This window comes from Drosophila yakuba, chromosome 2L (assembly GCF_016746365.2).
Source record: "Drosophila yakuba strain Tai18E2 chromosome 2L, Prin_Dyak_Tai18E2_2.1, whole genome shotgun sequence".
Taxonomy (NCBI): domain Eukaryota; kingdom Metazoa; phylum Arthropoda; class Insecta; order Diptera; family Drosophilidae; genus Drosophila; species Drosophila yakuba.
In genome coordinates, this window is record NC_052527.2 from 5,420,636 (window position 1) to 5,444,565 (window position 23,930).

The 23,930-nt window shown below is 39.0% G+C and overlaps 1 protein-coding gene across 3 annotated transcripts in view; it reads left to right on the forward strand.

Annotated features, from left to right (window-relative positions):
• The window catches only part of LOC6526935 (rap1 GTPase-activating protein 1), an 80,623-nt gene that overhangs the window by 11,759 nt on the left and 44,934 nt on the right, over positions 1–23,930 (forward strand). Inside the window, exon 1 of one of the 3 annotated variants that reach the window (XM_015198035.3) lies at positions 21,412–21,817. The exons of the other annotated variants lie outside the window; for them this stretch is intronic. Coding sequence (XP_015053521.1) covers positions 21,744–21,817 — 74 coding nt within the window. The 5' untranslated portion in view covers positions 21,412–21,743. Of the gene's footprint in view, positions 1–21,411; positions 21,818–23,930 lie in introns of those variants that run through there. 3 annotated transcript variants of the gene reach the window in all.

Here is a 23,930-nt window from a genome sequence, read left to right on the forward strand (position 1 = left end):
AAAGGGGATTTTCATATCTTTTGTTTTCCGCACCCTCCACATCCACCTCCACCCACACAAGACAATTTTCTTTCTATGCTCCTCTTTTTACTTTGGGATTTTCTCTGTTAAAAACATAATATTCAAAACATAAACACTTCCGTTGGCGCCCTGCATTACCCCAACAATCCTTGTTTTTCCCCTTCGGCGGACTTAGCATTTTCTTCCATACAGAGAACAAAATGAAAGTAGTTTGCAAGAAAACTATTGGATTCTTTACCATTTCTTAAAATTGTTTGTTATATTAAAGTACCTACCGGAATGTTATACACAACTGTGTTTAATTATTAGTGCTCTTTGAAATAGATCTTTAGAAATTGAACTAAAAACAGTGGAGAACCTAATGATATTTTTTTCGTGTGCAATGCCTTTGACTTTTGGCTATTTTTGACTTAATTACTTGGGGCTTATGGGCTTGCCTTGGTTTCTTCATTGTCCCTTGCTGCATTATTTATGCCTAACATTAGTCGGTATTTTTCGTAACACCCCTGCCTCTATTGCCTTTCCAACAATTTTTGATTTATCTCGCAGTTGTCTGAGACTCGTGTCTTTTGCCGCTGCTCCCATTATGCCACCATTTCCATTTCCATCCTCATCTGCAACTTCGTGTTCATCTCCATTTCGTTGGGGAGCTACAGCTACAGCTAGTTGACCCCGAAACGCTTATTCTTCTGCCTCCGAAAAGGAGGGCAACGCAGTTAGCCCAGTTAAAAATCAACTTGGCCGCCTGTCTGTCAGTCAAATGCGAAACCAAATTGGAGTTCTGTTTCGGGTTCTGTTCTATTCGGTTTCTTTGGCTTCGAGTTCTCTTCGCCCATTTGAAAAGGCATTTTCTGGCTAATTTATATGCAAAGATTGCGCCAAATAGCTGAACAAAAGCAACAAACATGACAACAACAATTATGTGGCCAGCTGACCAGGCCAAACCATTTATCACTTTCCAATTTTTTCAACATTTATTCGGTTTTATATTTCTGTGGGTATTTTTTCCTTGCCTTCGTTCGTGGTGTTTGTCTTTAATTTGGAAAGATAATTTGGCATGTCAGCAGCTTTAATATCGTAGCACGAGATGTTATCTGTCCCTGTCTAGTTTTACGCCCAGTGTTTTTGATATTTTTGTGGGTGAGTTTTGAGCTAGGAAGTATCTAACAATGGTGTCTAGGAATATTGGGAAGTGCACGAAAAAAAAATGTTGGTAAATAAGACGCAAATATAACTTAAAATATGTGCATATTTATATATTATATTTCTAAAAAAAACTGTTTGGGTCCAAGTGTTTATCTTCCATTCCAACTGACTCTTACAAGAAAGTAGCGTAAATTGGGTCAACGAATTGAAGGACTTGCAGTGACATCCATCATCATAAGACAGGGTAGAGTTGTAGAAAAAAGGACAGCCAACGCGAAGGACTTGCACGTGACTTTTCCGCGACTTCAGTTTACTTCACTTGAGGCCTACCCCGATTTGACTTCGGACTCAACTTCGTTATGCCAGAACACGAGGCCCCCGACATACGTGATTTTCAACCAAAAAGAGACAATTGACTGGAGAAAAAATGAACAAGTATTCTGAATCTTGATAAAAAAGACCAAAAAAACCCCTGAGGAAACTTATAACGGGTAAAAAAAGATACTTGTCATTGGGCCAAGTACGATTCGGCAATGCCAAGTTCACGATTGCCGATTCAATTGTGATTTCATACCATTTCAGTTACGAACTTTGAGCAGGAAACTAGTTTGGTCGGCAGAGATCAATTGGAGCTTTGGACTGTTCGGGCCCATAATCGCTCTAAATTTTTTAATTTATTACCACGCTCTGACAGCTGACACATGAGTGGGAGGAGAGTTCAAAAGATGCTGACAACAATTAAATTAATGTCAAGGCAGCAAACGCCCCAAGGAAAATCGATAAAAAAGAAACAAGAATGGGGCGAAACGAAGGAACAACCTGAGGGAGAAGTGCACCGGAAACAATTGTGTCCATTTTTTTTTTATTTTTTACAAACAACTAGTATTTCTAACCGTTTTAACTTATGTAGCTCGGATACAATTTAGAGAAAGACTATTTCGCTAAAAGTTTTCAGGATGCGCTCTCAGTGCCTATTTATTTCAGTGTAGCAAAGGAAATAGGGACCGGAGCATAGGCCTGTGGTGATTTTCCGTGCCGGTGAACCTGGCTGACTGACTTCGTCTGGGTGTTTGCTTTGATGCCTCCACTAATTGGGCAAAACTTCTGGGCAACGTTCCATTTCGATTCTGCTAAAAGAGGTGAGATGTGTCCTCCTCATTCACAGTACCGTCTGTAGTACCGTCTCCCTCTTTCTTTGCAGCTTGACGCTAATTTATGCCCACAAACCTCAGACAAACTGATGTAACTTTTGTTTTCTATTTACCATTTTTACTCTCATACAAAAGTCACCTTTGTTTGTTATGCAAAAAGAAACGAGTACATAAAATCAAACAGAAATCGCTTCTGTCTTTGTCTGAAACTGTCTTTCTTATGACTTATGCATGAGGTATTTGTGGTTAAATTCGCTGGGTTTGTGGAGCAACAACAAACCCTGTATTTGAAGATTTATCTATGCATCTGTGCCATTTGGCTACCGTGGAACATCATTTTGGGAAATTAAGCAAATGGAAAATGGGCTGGTTAGTGCTGAATACGAATTGGCATCTGACTAAACATTAAATAAATTAAATTCTCCTGGTCATGATAACGTGTAATCCAGAGGAGCTTGAATACTCCAAAATAAGGTCTAGAATTTGCTACTCAAAGCTAGCAACATTTTCATTTTTAATATGAGGTAGATGAAACGGATCTAATTTTGTGATCTGAAACACTTGTTATTTTATCCGTTTATATTTGTAATAATTAATTATTATAGTGTGATTTTAAAACCTATTTAACGCTTTTCCGCTTTCTTTTTCATGAGCTTTGTGCCATATCTCTCCATTTGCAAGAAATTCTTTGCAGTCTAGAAAATCTGCAGCCAAATCCCATTTAAACCGAAAATATTCATGGCCATTAAAAACGTAATCATGTGAATAAATCAAATGGTGTCTCGTAAAAGAGCAAGCATAAAAAATGTGTGAGAAATCAGCCAAATCTGCTGCTCATCCAATTTCTACTAATGAAGTGGAAGAGCTGACAGCGAATAAAAAACTTCTCTGCTCGAGGCAATTTACTGCACTTGGTGAAATTTGTATCTTATAGATGCGCCGCTGCATCTGACGGATGCAAGTCAACGTCATCAGCGTGGCTCCTTCGCAGCTAACCCAATTACCATGCAGCATAAACAAATTTCCTCTCGCTGCGCTATCTCTTTCCCGATTTTATGGAGCTTTTTCCATGGAGCTCGCAGACAAATTGCCAAGTAAAACACTCTGAACAACAAGTGTTGGCAATTCCACAAGACGGGGATCGACTTGGAGGTTTCACGGGCCTGCAACAACATTGAAGAAGCTGAAATCTTTATGAATTATTAATTGGAAATTGTAAACGGAGACACAAGTGGCAAAGGGGGGGGAGTAAAAAGACAAAGTTATAAAAGTTAAAATCACTTGCACAAACTTTTACATTCTGGGGCGTCTTGCGGGCACAGCTAAACATTCTTGTTGATGGATGCAAATATCAAATTGATGTGACATACAATTTTCATAAATGGGTGAAGCGTCCCAAAAAAACAAATAAACGACAGCGAAAACTTTGACGAGCTCCAAAAATTCAAGTGGGAATTGTCATTGAACTGTGGCTTGTTGTTATTTTCGTTGTTGCGCAGAGTGGGTAATGGAAAAGTTGTTGGGTAAAGTTGAGTAAAAACTTTTTTATTATCCTAGATGGCTATCAATTTTCTAAAAAGAGTTATGAAAACAAGGCTAGATTTTAATATTGAAATATTTCATTTTGTACTGACGCGTTTTTTAAATGTTAAAATTTATATTGCAAGTTAGCTTTAACATTCAGTTTTGTTACATTTTATATGTTTTTTAAAGAAGACTAAATTAATAAATATATTATTTTATTTCCCCAATCGAAATGAGGTTGAATGGGGCAACAGCGGAGCAAAGAACATAACTATTCGAAAAGCATACAGTTGGCTTAAAAAGGCACTTGAAACAGAGTAATTTTATTTTCCGGACAAGTTAATTACATTTGGCAACAAAAAGTAAGAAACTTTAGCAATATATTTTTTGCAGATACTTGTAGCGATAGGCAATGTTTACATATCTCAGTCAGTGGGTCAGAAAAAAGCCGCCGCCGACGCCACTTGGAGCGTTTTTGGCATGCTTTTGTAGCCACTTGGCAGCGAACCAAAAACAGTTGGCTCACATTTGATTGAGCCAGCTCCAAGAAACAGATGCTCGAGCTCCGGCTACCGTGGACAAGACACTCGCGGACGGCTATTTAGGAACGCCCAACCGGTTTGCTTTATGCTCCATGTGTGTGGCTAGCAAATGAGCGGCAGTTAAATTGATTAGTGAGCATTAGTTCAGGAATTAAATAAGCGGAATCGGACAAAAGAAAGTCATCGACGGCCAAGTTCATTGTAGAGTTGGCCAAAGAAGAGGGGCGCCAAACGGGGTGGCAGGTGGGCTAGATGAAGGTCATCGCATCACATCACATCATATCACATCACACCGCATCGGATCGCATCGCATCAATGGAAAATTATGCAATTTATTCGATGCCAGAGAAAGAAGATGCTTTTCTGTTGTTTATCAAAGTTGATCAATCGCTGATATGCACACGTAACCGAGCGGTACAATCATAATTTATCAAAGATATCTGAGGTAATAACGCCATTATTAATGATTTGATTGAAAGAAAAGATACTTGAAATTACTTTAGACTAGAGAAGGGCATGCTTAAGTGTAGAATTTTCATTATGACCAGCGTATGAAATTAATAATTCCGGTTTAGGAAAGTAAGTGAAATTCAGCTCTAATTGTGTTGGGTTTTAAATTAAGTGACGAATCGCAAAGATAACTTGCATTTGGCAGTAGATATAAGCTTGGGAATTTATAGATTTTTGTTAAAAATTTCGAAACGCTTATGCATAAAGGATCTTTACTCATCGATTCCATGCAAATCGTTTTGTAACCTGCCAAATTACCAATTCGTGCTCAGCGACAATTTACACCTTTTTTATCGTCTAAAGCAGCTCCCCAAAAAAAGAAGGCAAAAGTATATAGCTATATTTCTTGGCGTGCCACATGCAATCGGCCATTAAAAACAAAACTTTCGTTTTCGAAACTAAGACAAGTAAAATGCGAGAAATCAGCTCAAGCTCAAGATTCTTTTTGTGGGCACAATTAAAAGCACCTGCTCAAAGTGGAGTTAAATTTTTGGGCAGCTCTTGAGTTAATTGGAGAGACTAATTAACACGCAATTAAAATCGAAAAGTAATTCTGAATTCGATTTGGCCGCAATTAAACGAAATATAAATGGGCTTTCAAATTCACTTTCGATTAAGGCTTGATGGGGTACTGTCCCCCCATCCCCCCGTAACTGCCTTTGTACTCAAGTTGTTGGCTAATTACGTGTCTGTTGCTGTCTCTTTCAATTTTCGTCTGGGGCAATTTTTGTATTGCTGCATTCATTTGTCGGCCATAAAAGTCGCCGTCAAACACCAAAAAGTCGCGCGTTTCAAAGCTGCTTTACCATAATTTCAATTTTTATTTTTGCTCTACGTAAAACGACCATTTTGCGCCACCTTCTTCTCGTTGCCAATCTAGAGGCATTCCACTCGAGCTACAGTCGAAATTTTCTAAGTGGAAACCTTCTCTTGTAACTAAATAGGCTAAAACTAGTATTTAAGGTAATAAGTACCTATGAGACAAATACTATCTCAAGTGCTAGGTAAACTGTCAAGCTATTTTACTTACGTTTTTATTACTTGATAACATATACTTCTAATATAATATGAGAAGTTCAATTTCTATAATTATGACTGTACTGCATTTTAGTCTGGTCTGGATTTTCCAAAGTGGGCGTGTCCTCTGATTGTTGAAAGCAACAAGTAAATCGTATGCGCATTACAGATGACGTCAATCTAAATATATATAAGTAAATACATGAAGATATTGAAAATTCAAATTGAACGAGTGCCGAGGGAGCTTTTTAGATTACCAAAGAGGAAGTGTGAAGTTTCGGTATGGGGTTAAATACAAAAAAAAAGGGAGGAGATGGGGAGATAGGGATACTATGGGAGATGGAGCCTCATTTGGGAGATCGGCACATCATTTCGTATGCTATTATTGTATCGCCTGCGGTTGCATTTAAAATTCAAACGAGTCGCAGGAGGCGCCGAAAGCTCATCAGCAATTCAATTGCCCTTGGAATGGGTGGGCGCAACCACGCCCCGTTTTCACATATTTCGTATGCTGCATCTGTGCGATTATCGACCTGAAGTTTACTTTGCCTCGGGGACTGTGGTTCTCTTCTCCTTATTTTTTCCTGCATTTTTGAACGATTCGATCTTTAAACAGATGCCGTAGAACTATCTGTCATGGCATCAAAAACTCCCTTGGGGTCTCCGCCTAATTGGGGCCTGTCGTACCCCCATCAGTGCTCCAACACCACAACACCATTGTGCCGATGAGAGAAATGTGTGCTTAGAGTTGTGCAATGACAACAATGTGGTCACAAAGGCGCTGGAGAAACTCCCACCACTTAGTGGCTTTTTTGGACCTCCATTTTCGTTAACATTTGGAAAAGTAAAGAGACTGTGTCACATATAATTTGTTTGGGAAAAATATAACTATGCTAAAAAGAGTTTTTACTTCTTTACTTGTAAAACTAAAGTAAAGGTTAGTCAGACAAGTTTGCAAAATAAAACCGTATAAAATTGTATAATTCGTATAAAAGGTCACCGAATAAAGTGAGAAGCGCATAGAGAGGCTTTTAGGTGATACATTGCAGCAGTCTGTGACATAAACTTTTTGCCCCAATGTTGCCAAAGTACTAAGCTCCTTGCATTTTCTTTCACAAATGCCGCACCCTTCCCAACTTGGCTACCAAATTTGTTGAGCTTTCTCCCAGCACGGAAGTTATTACATAGATTTTGTAGCATTTTGTGCCCAAAATGTATGGCATCCACATGAGATACATGATATAGACTTTGCCGACGACATATTTATGACTCGCTGGTCGCCCTTTCGCCTCGAATTCTCCCACTTTGCAGTAAACTATTTATAGGAAGAACCAAAATTTGTGGTAAAGAGAGAGGGGGCACAACTCCAAAAGTGCAACTATGAAATATTTTTGGCAGAGCCCATAAAAAAAAGGGAAAAACGGAGATTATTACATGATGGCAAAATATAATTTCCTCACTAGGAAAAAACTTTGCAGTTGTCTGGCGGCGGTTTCGGCGGTTGGGAAAATGCCTCAAGAATTATGAAAAATGTGTTGCAAAAAATAGAGAGCAACGCTATTTGGCCAGCAGGGGGGTATCGCATGAAAATGGCGTGTGGCACGAAATTGCGAGAAAAAAAAAACAAAAAACAAAAAATTGAAAGCAAAAATGTGAAAAAAGGCGAACAAGTGAAGCTGCTGCCTCGGGTTAAATTTGGCAGGCGAGACAACACTGCAAATTGTCTGACCAATGTGCGCGTGGTGTGCGAAATGGGGTTTCTTTTTTGGAGGGTGCAATAAACGGAGAAGTGTCTGAATGCCGGAATCGCTGGGGCGAGCACTTTTGCCAGCCACTGTTTGTGTGCTCCATTCCGCATTGTTTACTGGACGTATGGACGTATCACTCGTGTTTTATTTTACAAATGCATATATTTAATTCACATTTTACTTGCATGCTGCATACCCTTTTCGAATAGAATGATTACTGGCACTTGCAAAGAATTTCGTAGGTTGTAAGTCTTTTAAATGTTTGTATCATTCAAAATTTATTGTATAACTGTTATCGTTAATTAAATAAAAGTCAGCTTGTAAAGTATATACCGTATTTAAGGCATTTATAGTGATTTCTCTCTCCTAAAAAACTTAACTTGTTTAACTACTGGTTTCATTTCATTTCGTGCTGTGCAAAACTTTAGTTGCTTCGACTTGCATTCGGCGAACAAAAGTGTAATTTAAAGCATAATAAAGTATTTTTTTTCATGTATGGAGGAAGGCTTTTAAATGACAGACCAGAACAGAATGAATAGGCCACAATGCGAGTTAAAGCGTTATTTATGCGCATTTTGGTTTTGAATTTGTCAACTGCACACGCATCACACTCGTGCGTGCAAAGGAGATCGGCGACAATTGCAAATTGCATTTTTCAATTGCATTTGCAATGCAATTTGTGCGGCACAAAAAAAAATAACTCTGCAATTCAATCGGATAAAGAACGGCTGAATGAAAACAATGCCGATGCAATTAAAAGGCGTTTTTGCCAAACAAACTCCCCGTGGTGCTTTTAAAAACTTGGTGGCAGGAACGGAGTGTTGCGCTCAAATAGATTGTTATTTTTTTTTTTAATGTATTATATATTCCAAATCTATTCAGCAATTAGATATGTTGTGGTAGATCATTTGGTTATATCAAATATCTGTTTCGTATTGAACTTAATAAACCACGAACGTACCGAAATCGCAGTGACTTATGGCTAATTTGCATTTACATTTGCCCCCGTTTGACAACTTGGCTGGGGGCCCCAGCGGATTTAAGCCACTTCCAAGCCGCAACTACCGATACCGCAACTCTCCCTTCGCCTACAAGCTCTTAATGTGACAGAAGGCCAATTTTTGCCGGCTTATTTATTTCCAAAGTGGGACCGACCGACTGGGCCAGCGGCGAATTTCGCACTGATTAATGGGCCCGTGTTTCACATGAAGTTGAGTGTTGTACAGTGCAGAGCGACCTGATGCAGATTGAAGCCAAAGCTTCGGCTTTGCCTAGTTAATAACTGCCCATAAATATCGCTGGCAGTGCAAGTGTTTGCCAATTAGCGAGCAAATTGCATACGACTGTGAAAGGGGCTCGAAATCTGACGAAAAATCTTGCTGTCCAGACCCGAAATGCGATCCATAAATTAGAGGGTGCATACGAAAACAGACGTCGAATGAAATAAAACCCAATGAAATGACTGGTCCTCGATTTGTGGGCATTTTCAATTGGCTTTTAATAGGGTGATAAGTGGCTGCCTGAATGGAAGTCATAAAGTACCTCAGGGTCTCATGGGGAAGGGAATAAACCTTTATCCTTCACTTAAAGTCACTTAAATGTTTGCATCCCACACTAAACATGCATTAAAATGTAATTTTTTGTTTCTAATTTTAAACGAGTTATTTGCATTCCTAATACTGTTTGGTAATCCTTAATGGGATGACGCTTGGCAAATATTTAAGCGATTTTATATACATTTCTAGTGCATGACGTGGATAATTCATATTTTCAGTCATGCATGTAAATTCTTTGCAGCGAAACAAGTGAAAAATATTTTTCGGCACTTCATCAACAATTAACTAACTGAACCCCACACGAATTGTTTATAAATCCCAACACACAAATTTAAAGCCAATGTATCTGTTAATTATATAAGCAAACTGACAGTCACATAAACAAACTCATGTACAATAAACCCATGGATAAACAAACACCAAAAATATTTGCACAAAATGAAAAATGTCATTTGTGGTTGAGTAAATAAAACACCAAATATTTTCGGGCATGCAAAAGCAAGGAAGAAAATGTTCTGTTTTTTTTTTGCCTTTTTTGTCGGTCGGTTGGATAAATAAATTTAATTATATGCAAAACTACAACACGGCAATCATGAACATTATAAAACTAATAAAAGCAACAGCGTTTCGCTGCCCACAACTTGTTAATAATTTAAGCGATAAATCTTTAAGCCCAGAAACTTTGAACATCGATCCGTTAGCAGTTGAAAGATTCTGCTCCTGGGTTGGGGATTATTCCAGAGCCAGAAATTGAATTATGCCCAGACACACGCAGTCGGGAAGTTGAATGCTGGTCCAATGGGAAATTATGTAGACGAAGTGGACCAGACAAAAAAAAAAATGAGGATAAAAAAACTGCAAAACGGGCTACCGAAGAAATGAGTGAATAAAAAGCTGGCGAAGGCGAGGTTCTGAAGTTTAAGTAATAATTAGTAATTGTTATGCTCTTTTTTCATATCACAAGACTATTAAAGTTTAATAGCAAAGATAGGGGTGTTTGAACAGATAAAACTTAATTTTCCAAAAGTTTCCTAAATGTTTGCAAAATCCTTTTATTAATTAAATAATAAAAAGGCTTTTACACAATTCCCTTGGTTTTGGTATAATTGGATAATTTATGTGGTGTAACAGCGGTCTTTTGGGGATCCAATACAATCCGCATGAACTTCTCCGCCCATTGTAAACAATTTTAATTCGAATTATACAATTGTTTAATCGGAAGCGGGAAAAGGTCATAAACCAACACTGAAATGCCGACGAAGATTACTGTCAAAAGCAAAAATAAAAATGTAATTCGGCTAATTTAAGTTAATATCAAAACTACAACCGAAATGCAGCCAGCCGCAGACGCAAAAGGGAAAAGACCTTAAAAGCGTGTAATTTAATTTAATGCAGTGGCAGCCGAAATAGCAACAACATTTACAGAAAACAACAAGCCCAAAAGCAACAACAAAGCGTGGCGCGTGAATAAATGTGGAAAATGTTGCAACATTTCGACCATTTTGGCTTAAATGCGATATATGCGATGCAATCGCCGCCAAATCGCTCAACCATTCAGCAGGTGGGGAATGTTGTGGGGGGGAGGGGGTACATTTAACTTATATCACCGACAACAAAACAAAAATTTGTTACTGCTAATAAAGTTGTTGGTAACAGCAGCAAAGTGGCTCCAAAAACTGATGCCAAAAATCAACTGAGCAGTGCCGAAAACACAACAATAAAATATTGCTTAACGAAAAACGCAAGAGAAGAAACTCCCGGCGAATAAAAGAAAATTAATAGGCGTCTTTGACTGTTTCGTTGTTTAGTTTTGTTTTGTTTTTATTTTATATTTGCTTTTTGTTGCTGCTTTGGAGCTCTGGGCCAACAATCGGAAGTGCAAAATTAAAACCAAGACGAAGAGCGGCCAAGAAGTGGCCGAAAGGCAGACAAACAAAGGAAGTTGTAGTGCTGGAGCGGAAGTAATCGGAAAAATGGGAGTGATGAGGAGAGGAAGTGGGTTTAGTCTGCCTGAAGTCTGAAGGTTTGAACCCTTAGAAGTTCACTTGGTAATTAGTTGCCATTGCCCCACAGTCTGTTTTCCAAAAGTCAACTATTTCCAACGAATAAGTCTTAAGGTTTCTTGGCTTCAAAATGAATGTTGCAAAAGTACCAACCACTCAGCCAGCTTCTTTTTCTTTTTTTAGAAATTTTCATAAGAAATCTTTTCATCGTAATAACCCAATCAAGAAGTTTCATCGTTCTGTTTTTAAACAATCCAAACTAATTGTGTTTTTCTATTTTTGTTACTTTCAGGTAAGCAAATGATTTCACATTCCCGGAAACTGATTGCTTTGGAACCATCGATGTGTAATAAGTTTGCACCGAAGCCAATAATTTTCCCATGAAGCGAATAATAACTAGCTGTACCGCCTTGTTTTTCCCCCCCAAACCGTTCGTTCCCACAAAACTATGCCAAACTCGGAAAGCGTCAGGCGAAACACTCTCGGAATCACGGCGACAGCTTCCGTAATTCAATAAATATTTTATTGTGTTCAATATTTGGTTGCTGATATGCAATGTTCAGTCGGCGGTGACGTTGAGTTCAAGGGTATGTTCGCTATCGACACACGTTTGAGGTATTACCAATGAAAACTACCCTACAGTATCCCTAACTAAGCTTAGTGAGAATCGCGGAGAAGGGCGATAATTCGCTTGCTAAGTGATTGCCAATGCGGAGTTAAGCATTTGCTTTAAATTTAAGTTTATTGAATTCCCATGAGAGTTTTAAATCTTTTGCGGATAGCGTATTTCGAATTTCACTTAAGTTTTTTCGAATCCATCTCATTTTTGCCCGTTGGCAGTTCGCACTGTCCCGCATTCCTTCACACTTTTCCGAATATTATTTATGTTGTTGACAGGCGGCAAACGATGAAGCTGCGACCAAAACCGAAACATAAAACCGCCCACTGTCAAACAGCAGCAGCAGCAGCAAGCAGATAACGGGATATTGTGCGAGTTGCGAGTTGCAAACTGCAGAGCTGCCACAGGCAGTGTCGGAAAGAGATGGCACGCCCCCATCCATTACCACGCTACCCATCTCCCTCTGGCTGGGATCTGCTCTTCATCGGTTTGAACCTCGAAGTTGCAATATTGCGAGCACTTTATTGATAAATGTGGTAATGTGGCAAAGATGCTGCGTGCCTCAGATATATATTTATGAAAGGAGGCATCGGGGAGGTGGATGCTGAAAGGTGGAAAGAGATGGCCACACGATGATAGAAAGAGGTGGATGTATATGTATGCCACAGAGCAATATCAAGTGGTTCGCACAAGTGTTGTGGGTTTGCCTGTCAGACAGGCGACAACAAATAATACAAGATATATGTATATGGAGGACGATGGAAAACTTTTGCTGCCTTCGCAAACGGAAAAAAAGATTCCCGATAAAACGTGAGAAACTTGTCGCCAGCCAGGCTCTTTGATAAGAAAGTCATGGGACTGGGAACTTCAATTGCAATATGTGTATATTTTACAACGTGCGAGTACGAGCATATTTTATCGCTTCCAGTGAACCCTTACTTCGTCGGTCATGCGTTTATCCCTTCACAAAGGGCGATGCTTCATGGCCTCCTGGGAAGAGATCTTTGAGTCTGGGGCTCTTTGGAGCCTAAGGATTGCCATGGAATATCAGGTTCAGTTCGGGGAGCCTTGCTATTTTAGTAAATATTTCTTATATGATTAAATATGCTTCAAATTTATGTCTTTCAGCGAAGAAGTTCAGTGTCAATTTATTATGGCGAAAAACCTAATGTGCCAGTTATGCGTCAAGCAACATTTTGATTAAGTTTGTTTGTATGAAACCTTCACAATTTTATTTAATTGCTTTAAACAGGTGTAGTTACAATTACAATTAAAAATTGGGCACGATGTTTTCTATTATTTATTACATTTTTAACTAAGTTGAACTAAGTTACTACTATTTATTGCATTTTTAAACTTTCTTAAACAGTGCAACAAAGTTAATACTTTTGATATTATTTTTTCTTTATTGCAAGCCTTGGGGGGATCTTGTAATTTGGTTTAAACATAGGTTATTATTTTATTGAGGGAATTTTGAAACGAGTTGTACCGAAAGCCTGCCCCTTAATCACTTATTTTGTATCCTCTTTTCTTTGCAACCTTTCTCTTTCAGAGAGAGAGTTTTATTAAATGGCCTGTTCCATATGCCCAGGAGGCGATAAATATTGCAATAAAATAAATTGAAGTTTAATTAAAATGGGCAGACCGCTGTCCAAGTTCTTCCCCACCACCTGTCACACTCCCACGCTGAGCAGAATATTTGCCAGGGATAAAGAATGCGTAATAGTCGAAATGAGAAATGACCAGTCAAAGTGGAATGACAAGGCAGAAAGCCGCAGAAGAAAGAGGGCGGAACCACTGGCCTCTGGGGTCAACAAAGAAAAGGAAAACTCGGTGAGGGAAAACTCCACAGAGCCTATATCGTCTTCTTCCTCTTCTTAGCCACAGGTGTGCCCATGACCAAAGAAACAGCTTTTCATGTTGCGGAGGCGGAAAGTAAAACATTTCCATAAATTTGGCACAAATTGAAGTCTATTTTGGGATGCAGGAGCCCACGAGGCTGTGTGTCTCTGACAGAGCAAATATTTGGAATAATTTCATCCACAAAAACATGGCAATCAAATTACGAGTGAAGCACGCACACACTTAAAACTCATTAATATTTAAGCTTAATTCAATCACTGTAGCAGTGCAAAATGCAGGCTATAAGCCGTAGGCGCAGATACGGCAAAAGCAATTTTAATTAATAGTGATCAAGTGGCACTCGGATGACACCTGAAGAGCTGCTCTAAATGGAGCACTCCCATTTCTCAGACACCTTTTGAGGCCACCCATGTGGAAGAGACATAAAAACCAGCCACAAAAGGTGGCTTTAATAATGAGCCAAGGAGCACGGCCATAAAACGCGGCCTGAATGGTATCTGCTATGCAAAAAAATAACAGGAGAAGTAGGATGGCCATAAAGGCTCTTGCCTATCCATTGAAATTAATTAAAATATTTTTGTTTGCCATCAATTATTGCAATTTTCCCGCCGCTAACGAGCCAAAATGTCAGGCAATTAAAATTCAGCTTGTGACGGGGCAAAAATAAAAGTAGGGCGGTGGGCGTGGCTAGCGTGTGTGGTCGCCATGTGGAATCCGCTAAAAAGGACAGTGCATTTTTACACCTGACCCCTGGCATGAGTCGGGCAAATTAAAAACACATTTTGTGACACGTTCCCCAATGTGTGTCTGTGTCTGTGTTCTGTTTCTGTTCTCATTTCGGTTCTGCTTTTATCGGAAAATGGTTTGCACATGTTCAAGGGTGTTAAGGATAACACATCCTGGTCACGGCTCGTTAGGCTTGGGAAGAAATTCATTATCATAAAACTATAATGTTGAATGCATATAAAACTTCCATTTTCAATAAGCACTAACAGAATTCAAGGCTACATTACCCACAAAATTTTCATTTATCATCATTTCGATTTATTTTCAATAACATTTCAAAACGCAACCCTTTCAAAACAGTATATGTTCTTGTTTTTAAAAAGTATATATGAAAAATAACAAGATGTATCTTTTATACATTGGAATACCCATTTTAATCGGAACCAACTTTTCCTTAAGACGCATCTGTCTTTGCAGAACTCGGTGCATTTCCTTCTCCAAAAACTTTTCCATTTCGGCCTTGGGTGAGCTCGTTTCTCTTCTCTCATCTTCTCCGGGAAATATTGCTAATATAATTTTATTATTGGCTTTCCTGGCAGCCGGTTGAAAGTCCAAGAGCTGAATTTCCCCAGCATCATCGGAATACATTCTGAAGAAGCTTTTCCACTTGTGACTTTTGACTGTTGGATGGATGACTTTTTGGGTGATGGGCGGCGGGGGCTTGGGAAATAGCTGGAGTCCCATTCAGACCTATAAATAGCTTAAGCTTCTCAAAACTTTCTGGGGGAAACTTTTTGCTATTTTGCATTTAGCCAGTGCAGAGCAATTAAATTGGAAAGACCAACGCATAGAGAGGGAACACAGCAGGACACGAGCTCACTTAATTGAAAAAATTAGCTCCGGACAACAGGCAAATACAAGTAGGCAAGCAGACGAGACAGAGGTTCCTTGAAATTGGCTTTAAAGGCGTGTGCCAGCAAATTTGCATGAAGTTCGCAGTCACAGGACATTCGTTCAGGACACACAAAACACCCAGGACATCCAGCTTTGAAAGCGTCCGACTTCGCTGAACGATGAGTTGGTTAACGTTGATGAAAGAATGCTACCGCTGTGAGTAACTGCCTGTCTTCTGGTATTCTCTATATGCTTAAAGGATATGTTACTATCTCAATTACACCATTTTTTAATACCAAATTTAGAACTAATTTTATTTTATATTTTAAGATTCAAAGGAGACATATTTTAAATGGTAAAGGACCTTGTAGAGTATCTAAACTGCGTTGAAATGAAAATGACTTAAATTTTCCCTTTTAACCAGCCAGTCTGCGTACTTGTAAGGACTCTCTACGGTCTCCTTCTCCTTAAAGCCCACGCTCCTTTACTCCTTTTCTGGCAGCGTGTTCACAATACATTGTAGGGACAGTGCACTGTTCATGTGCATGAGAGCATTTTCTGTGTGTGCCCACTGTCTGCGATTTGCTCCGGGGCCCGCATGTTGAATTTTTACTCCTCTTTTGGCACAGGCTCAACTTTGCCATCGTTTTGGCTCTTTAACCCCTCAACTCGACCTCATCGCTTTTATTGGATTCTCATTTTTCAATGCTATCTGAACGATGCGATCGAAACCAGTTTGCCTCGACATTCGATGCCCAATATGCAAATTTGGCGAGCAAATTAGTTTATTCGAGAACTGGTGAAATTTGCCGAACGATTGCCTGAATTTCCTGATGCACAACCCAAACATGATGCATTCTAATTATGCAAGAGCTCAGCCTTTTTGAATTGTTAATTCCCCGCCAGCAGTATTCTTCCACTGCGTTTTCTTTGCTCCACTCCTTGGCAAAAAGTTGAAAAGTGTTTGATGCACTGAGCGAAAAGAAATGCTGAATGGGCTTGCTCATAAACTCGAAGCGACTGAAGAGGTTGTAATTTGGTAGGGGGCTGCTTAAATTTCATTAAATGAGGAAATTGTAAGGGTGAATTATAGCGGGGGAGTGGAAAAGGTAGTCGTGTGAACCTGTTCAAGTGCTTCGCTTGTTGTTAACGTAGCTATATCAAATGGATCTTTCTTGTCTGAATCGAAGACATAATACCCTCTCTCTGTATATTATGTAATTTTTTATAACAATCAAATGGTGAAGACACTAACTTTAGCATTCGCTATTTCTTTTAACTACGTGTCATTGGCACCTGCACGAATATACATACATACATATATCCTGTCGTTTCTGTCAGTAATACCCATTTATAACCTCACGTTGGCTCACGAAGCTTCTCGCAGGCAAAGTTGATATAATATAATATCCTTTACCCCGAGGAGCGGACAAAAAGCGCTGACTACTATGCCAACAACAGCAACAGCAACAACAAATACGACAGCGACGATGACGTTTTAATTATGTGTGCCTAGAGGAAAAGCGGAAAAGTGGAAAAGCGGGGGTTGATTTAGGGGAAAAGCCGAGACACTCGCGAGACAGTTTCAGCAGCATTTTGCTTTTGCCATTTGCAATTCGCAGCTCCTGAACTCGGGACGAGGCTCAACTCGGTTTGTTAATTTGCAAAGGGTTTGGGGAAATCGGGCTAAAATAGGGGTAAAATGTAGGGGGTGGCTAGGAGAAGACGATGGGCGTGGGACACGCGGGGAATGAAAAGTGAATTCAAAACGGAAACATTGCAAAAATGCGCCAATGCAGCAAATTCTTAAGTTCGGGGAGATGAGAAACTGCTGTAGAAGGGGTCAGTGGGGAGCACACACATACTTGCACTAATATAACTGAAAATAAAAATGTGGGTTTATATAATTTAAATGTGCTTAAATATAAACGCTTTTTTTTATGCATTTCATGATTTTTTATAACATTTTTTTTTTTCAATTTTTTGATAAAAAATAATCCGTTTTTTTTTTATAGCAGTAAATATAGTTGTCCAAATGTGGAATGCCATATCTCGTCGAATTCGTGACAAAATTCCCTATCCACATGTGCTCAAAATAGGAAAATGTAATTTTTTGCCATTTTTCGCAAATTTTGATGATGGTACGTACCCCTTATCGAAAATGCAAAAATTTGTAAATTTTTTTTTTTCCGAAAATCGAAAAAATTGGGATAGACATAGTTAGTTATGTTTATTAGCAGCACAAAACAGTCTATATTTTAGCTGTGCGGCCATTTTTGGCCAAGTTATGGCCAAAACGCCGACTGAAAATATCAATTTTTTTTACAATAATTTTTTTTACCGATTTTTTTATAAAAAATATTCCGTTTTTTTTTTTTTTTTCGATAGCAGTAAAAATAGTTGTCCAAATGTGGAATGCCATATCTCGTTGAATTCGTAACAAAATTTCCTATCGATCCATGTACATACATTGAAATGCTAATTTTTCGCCATTTTTCGCAAATTTTGATCAAAAATTAAAAAATTTGTAACATTTTTTTTTCCGAAAATCGAAAAAGTAGGGATAGGCATAGTTAGTTATGTTTATTAGCAGCACAATTTTATCTTGTCTTTATTCTAGCTGTGCGGTCATTTGTGGCCAAGTTATGGCGAAAACGCCGCTTGAAAATATCCGATTATTTTACAACAATTTTTTTTTCGTCGGGTTCCAGCAAAATCCGTGGCCTGCAGCTTTAACCTCTCTCTGCTCCATATTTTATTTTTTCTAAACATTTAAGGCAATTTAACAAGCGTAGCAAAAACGCGCAGTTCTACATATGTATGTACAGAACTAACTTACATGAATATCTGCATAGAGCACACTCGCAAGCAAATTAACAGAAGCACGACTAAAAAAAAAATAATAATAAATATTTAAGAAAATAATTTTTTGATTAGTATGAAATATGTATAAAAATCTTTTTTTTTCTAAATCACTTTTTAGAATTATATCGTGGCATATGTATTATGCTGGCCTCAACTGTGGACATCCCATATACAATCAGCAGTAGAAATGTTTCCAAAGGGTGTCGTTGTCGCTCCCGTTTTGTGGCTGTTTCTCTAACCCCCTTCCCTCATCCCCCCCTTGAGTGGCCTTTGGGGCTGGTGAAAGGGGTGTGCAGAGGCGGGAAAGGGGGGTGGTTGGGCGACGGCCTTCCCCAAGCAATTCCCATTCGAGTGAGGCCTCCACAACGTGGGTTAATGTACTTTACTGCAGCGGCGTCTGCTTGACTGACAGCCTCCCTTAACAGCCTCTCCACGTTGCCACCCCAACCCCCCTTTTATAAACCACCAAGCAAACCCCACAGAGTCCAACTGGATGGGAAAAAATATACAGAGCCGTTGAGCATTTCTAACATTTAATTTCGTTCTGCAATTGCGGAAATTTTCATTGAAATGAATTAGCTATTTCGTTTTTTTGTTTGACCTGGGAATTTATTTGCAAAAGGGGGCGAACAACGTTAGTTAGTCATGGGTTAATGTCTGCTATCAATGTCATGGTCAAATGGGGAAAGATTTCTGGATAATTTAAAGAATTTTATGTTTTCCTCCTAAAAATTATTATTTTAATAATATGTTGCCATTAATCACATTTAGCTGTCAATTATTTATATTATTTTTTTAACATATTTTTGACATTCAGAGAGTGCCCATACAATATATTATATCTGCCATACTCATTGTTCTTTCAAACCAAAGTTACCACCACCTTCACAACCATAAAATGCATCTCCTAATTTTATGCACAGAATCACATTTGTAACCCAATTTTATAGTTTATTTTGTCCAATTTTCTATGGTTTGTTTCTGGCAATTGCAACACATTAAAATTCATAAAATTATGTAAATTTTTTATTACAAATTCACATTTCTGGCCAGAAAAAAAAGGTTACAAATCAAACTCTACCAATTGAGCGAACAAATCAAAATGAACAAGACTGAGAGGCACAAAATATTGGACCAGAAATTATAAATTCAAACTAAAAAAGTGTTTTTTTTTATACTCACCCCTAAAGGCCAGAAACTGTGAGTGCTTTTTTGTTTTTTACGGTTGAAAGGGTGAGGTGTGTCCCTTGGATTCCCTATTCCACTTTTTTTCACTTTCTGGGGTGAGAAACGCGTGCGCAGGCGCCTTTGACACCTGAGATGACAATTAGAATAAAATAACACAGAGAGAGCCCAGAGAACCTCACTTTCAAGTGAGCTGCAAATTAAAAAACCATAAAAAAAAACTACAGAAAAAAATTCTTTGGAGAGCGAAAAGAAAAAAATCTGGGTGGAGTGCGTCGTCGACTGGCGACATAATTTGCATAATTCGAAAAAAAAGAAAAGAAATGAGAAAAATAAACTAGCCAAGAAGAAGAAGAAGTAGCGGTAGCAGAAAGTGAAGTTAACGAGGGGAGGAAGCCTAGAAGCGAGCCCAAAGACGCTGATTATCATGATTATGTATGCAAACTCACACTCGGCACAAGAAACCAACTCGGGACAGGTCGAAAGACAATAGAATTATGAGGTGTTGAGCGTTGAGTGACTAGCGGAACGACCATTAAACCTCAGTCGGGGCAACAAACCGGGGAAAAGGGGGAGATATGTACAGGGAAGTCGCGTATCTAAGGCCCTAGAAACAATAGATAGAAAGTTATGGCCAACATTGAAAACTCGAAGATGAAGAGTTGCACTCCAGAAAGAAAAGAAAAAACAGAAAAGGAAAACTAAACGAAAACACGGTTAATAAAGCGTTGCAAATGGGAGCAGATCCGAAAAAGGTTCAGGTAAAATTTGAAGATAGAGAGTAACGCCAGAGGAAGTGAAGCGACGTCTTGTCTTTAAGAAATCGAATTGAATTTTAATGATATGGTTGAGGAGTTACTTATTAGTCTGATCGTGAGCATTAGGTCAGCTGTTGCTTGGGCTCCCAAGGAGGTGTATGAAATGGGTGTTGCCTGTTGAGGCAACAGATGAACAGGTCGAGCAGAAGAGGCTATTAAGTCAACTTTAATTATTGCCTAGAGTAGGGGTTAAATTGGGATAGGACATTAGGGCATAGTTAAAGAAAACGTCATCATGTTTTATTAAGGTATTTCTCTAATATACCAAACATATATGAAAGCAACCTAAGAGTTAAAAAAAAGAAGAAATCTTTAAATGTAAAGTAGTATCAATATTTATAAATATTTTATATAAATATAAATAAATATACATTTGAAGCTGTGATCTAATAAAAAAATATTAGCTGAATTGACAAATCAATTTTAGTTTTACCTAAGCTGTGACAGCAGGATACACTTTTATTTCCTTCTAACTCGCAATCCTTTTGTTGATACCACACCCCTTGGCACCCGATATCCCTGTAATTTTGATATCTGATCTGTCAGTTCAGTGAGCCTGCGCCCAGTTCAGGTGTTAATGACTTATTCTACTGCTCACAAAGAGATGGTCAGACCCATTGTCTTGCGTGTTTGGCGTGTTTTGCATGTGCGACCAAGTTGGGTATGAAATTATAGAAGAGAACTCCCCGAACGGGATCGGAATCGCAACCATAGGCCTATTGTTCGGAGCTGGAAATGGACAGGGGCCAACCCCAAACCGAGAATAAAACATAAAGCCAGCCCGAGAGCCTTTTCTGACATGCACGTATCCGGTACCGGCACCGCTACCGGTATCAAATAATGATAAAGCCAGTGGCTTGATAACTACGGTTCAGGTTCACATCGAGCATGCGACTAAGTTGCAAAAACCATATAGAAGAGCATAGCATTTATTATTACGTTAAAAAGTAAAAAGTAAAGTATTCTTGCTAGCATACAAACCGAATACAACTTTTAAAGTATGATGATACCATATCAGATGTTGCCGATCGAACATGTTCGTTTTCACAAGCCCACTGTGCGGCGCGATCGAACTTGCCTCAAAGCGGGGGTTGAAACTACAACTCCGAAGACCTACAACCAACCACTTTTGCCAACGCACAGAATTCAGTTTGAAAACATTCTTCGTGCGGTTAGGTTGTACATATAATCGGGTTCCGTGTCGATTCAGTGGGTCAAGTTCGCTGGGAAAATTACGAAAGATTTAACTGCGAAGCGAACATAGCGAATGTATCTCGAAGATAACGAACATAGCGAATGTATCTCAAAGATAACGAACATAGACATTGAAAGTCAACAAAGTTTAGTTGATCGTATTTAGTGTTAACACAACTGTGCAATATCCACGGATAAATCCAAACGAATAGTAGACCAAAAACTCGAAACTACCTGCTCTTGGAAAGAAGAAGAGAGCAAATCTTGACCTAAGCAAACAAAAAGAAAAGTGAATTAAACCTAACCAAAGGAAGAGAACACATCTACCTGTTCGAAAATCTCACAACTGATCTCAAACAAAATGAAATATCTAACGAATACACACAAGGAGTCCTACACACTGGTGGCACGCAAACGCTACATGAAAAATCTGCTGTACGTATACATTCTTTACAAGGATATACCAAATTTTCCAAGTTCCTTAAACTGACAATTGGATTTTAGTCCTTTGAGTTGCGTCTTCACACAATTGAACTACATAGTTTCATTCATTTAAAACAATTCAACATTGATCTCGTTTCTAGTAATTTATGTTCGCTTTCATGGGCCAAACAAACCCCATTGATTACGCGTCAATATCTAGGCATAAATGTCATGTAAGCAAATATTGACAAAATTCCCTCTGTCTCCTATTATGTCTCTTTATGTCGCTCTGTGACATATGCAAAAATTATGCAAATTGTTTGATTCGCCATTTGTATGCGGAATGGGCCTTAATTAGCCCCGTCTGCCTGCCAATAATGCACTCGACAGGATTTGGATTGCAATTGGGAGGAAGTTGGGAGTGCGTCCTAAATAAGCATAATGCATTATATATGCAAATATCCCTCACACCACTCGTGTTTTTAATTATTCGCAAACTGCCAAATGTCATTTGTTTTTCGGGGTTTGTTTGCTCGGCGTGAAACACAAACCGCAAAAATCGCGAATGAGTTATGGATTATCGGGATATCTAAGACTCCGCAAAGATTTCGTTTTCCAGCACCCTTAAGGGTAAAGGAAAACCTTTTTGTCAGTTTCTTAGGCTGTTTTGTTAATTAAATTTATGATTAATGAATGATGGTGTTGCTGCTGCTGATGATGATGATGATGATTTTCCCATTTCCTTACCCTAACAGCTGGTGTGAGAGGGGTAACGAAAAAATTGCAGGGAAAAAGGTAATGTGTAAGGTGATATGGCTTAACCCTTTTGTGAGTTGGTTTTTTATTTTCGCACCCTCGTTAGGCGTTCCTTTTGCGTTTTTGCGGATTTATTTTTTGCAAGTCAGCTAAGTCAACAGTGGAACTTCTGTGACTATCAATTGGCTGCGATCGGGCACAAAATCTATAAATAAGAAGAAACCCGTTAAGCCAATCCCACACATGCATATCCGCCTGGCCAAAACTGGGTATTCCCCTCAGGGTCCAAGATCTCGCAGTGGAGTTCAAACAGTGCGCAGACGTGCAATCATAATTTGCCCAACTACAACTTCAACTCCTAATTTTTGTGCCCGCACCCAGACAACTGTTTACCAGGGCCAGCGGGGGAGGGTGAAGGGTGATTCGGGCCTAAACCGCCGGTAGTGAATGGTCAAAAGACATGCAAGCAACAGCAGCCAACATAATTAGAAGTCTGCAGTTGTGGAGGAAGTTGCATTAGCAGGCAATCAAAATAAATCGAGGCGTTTAATTGGACGATGAATGTGGAAAAACGCGCGCAAATCGCGGGCAACAATTATGTATGTACACAACTTACCTCGTGCATCATCTTCCTGCTCCTTTTGATCTTCTAAATAATCAATATAATTTTAATGAAAATACCAAATTTTATTTCATAAAAAATAGTAAATAAGCAGAGATACTTTGAGAGCTCATAAATTTTTCAAGAAACTTGGTTCAATTCGGAAAGTCCGCATAAAACGCGTGCAATTCGCTTTGGAAAACGCTATGACCTTTTCGTTGTTAGAGCTCGCGTTAAATTCTACGTTATTATGCCTGTTAAAAGTGTAATAAATACAAACCCACAAAATGCAAAGCCAGCATAAGTAGGAGTACTAAAAATATATTGCTTCGGCAGAAGTCGCGTGCGCGTCGCTAGCTAGCACTTCCAGCGGTTTTAAACGCGCTACCAGCGTGTTTATCCCCGAGTGCGGTAATTATTACTCGTCGACGTTTAACCCACTAACACAGACTTGCCTCACATTGGCAATTAAGTATTTAATTAAATCAGCCCAATGCGGCCATCCATCAATCGCGTCAAGCTGGATAGCAGTCAATCCAGCAATCCCTCAATGTCGCCTCTTTGTCAGATTTTAGATTTTCGGCTGTGGCGGAAATGTGTTGCGAATTTCCACCGGGGCGATTACAATGGATAATGTTTATTTTTAGTTGGCCGACATGAGGCAATCCCGCTATGACAACCCACATCGTTCAAACCGCTCGGCAATAATTGGAAATTAACGAGACCCCGAGGCGAAGATTTGACACCAAAGATTGCAAGTCGCGACCT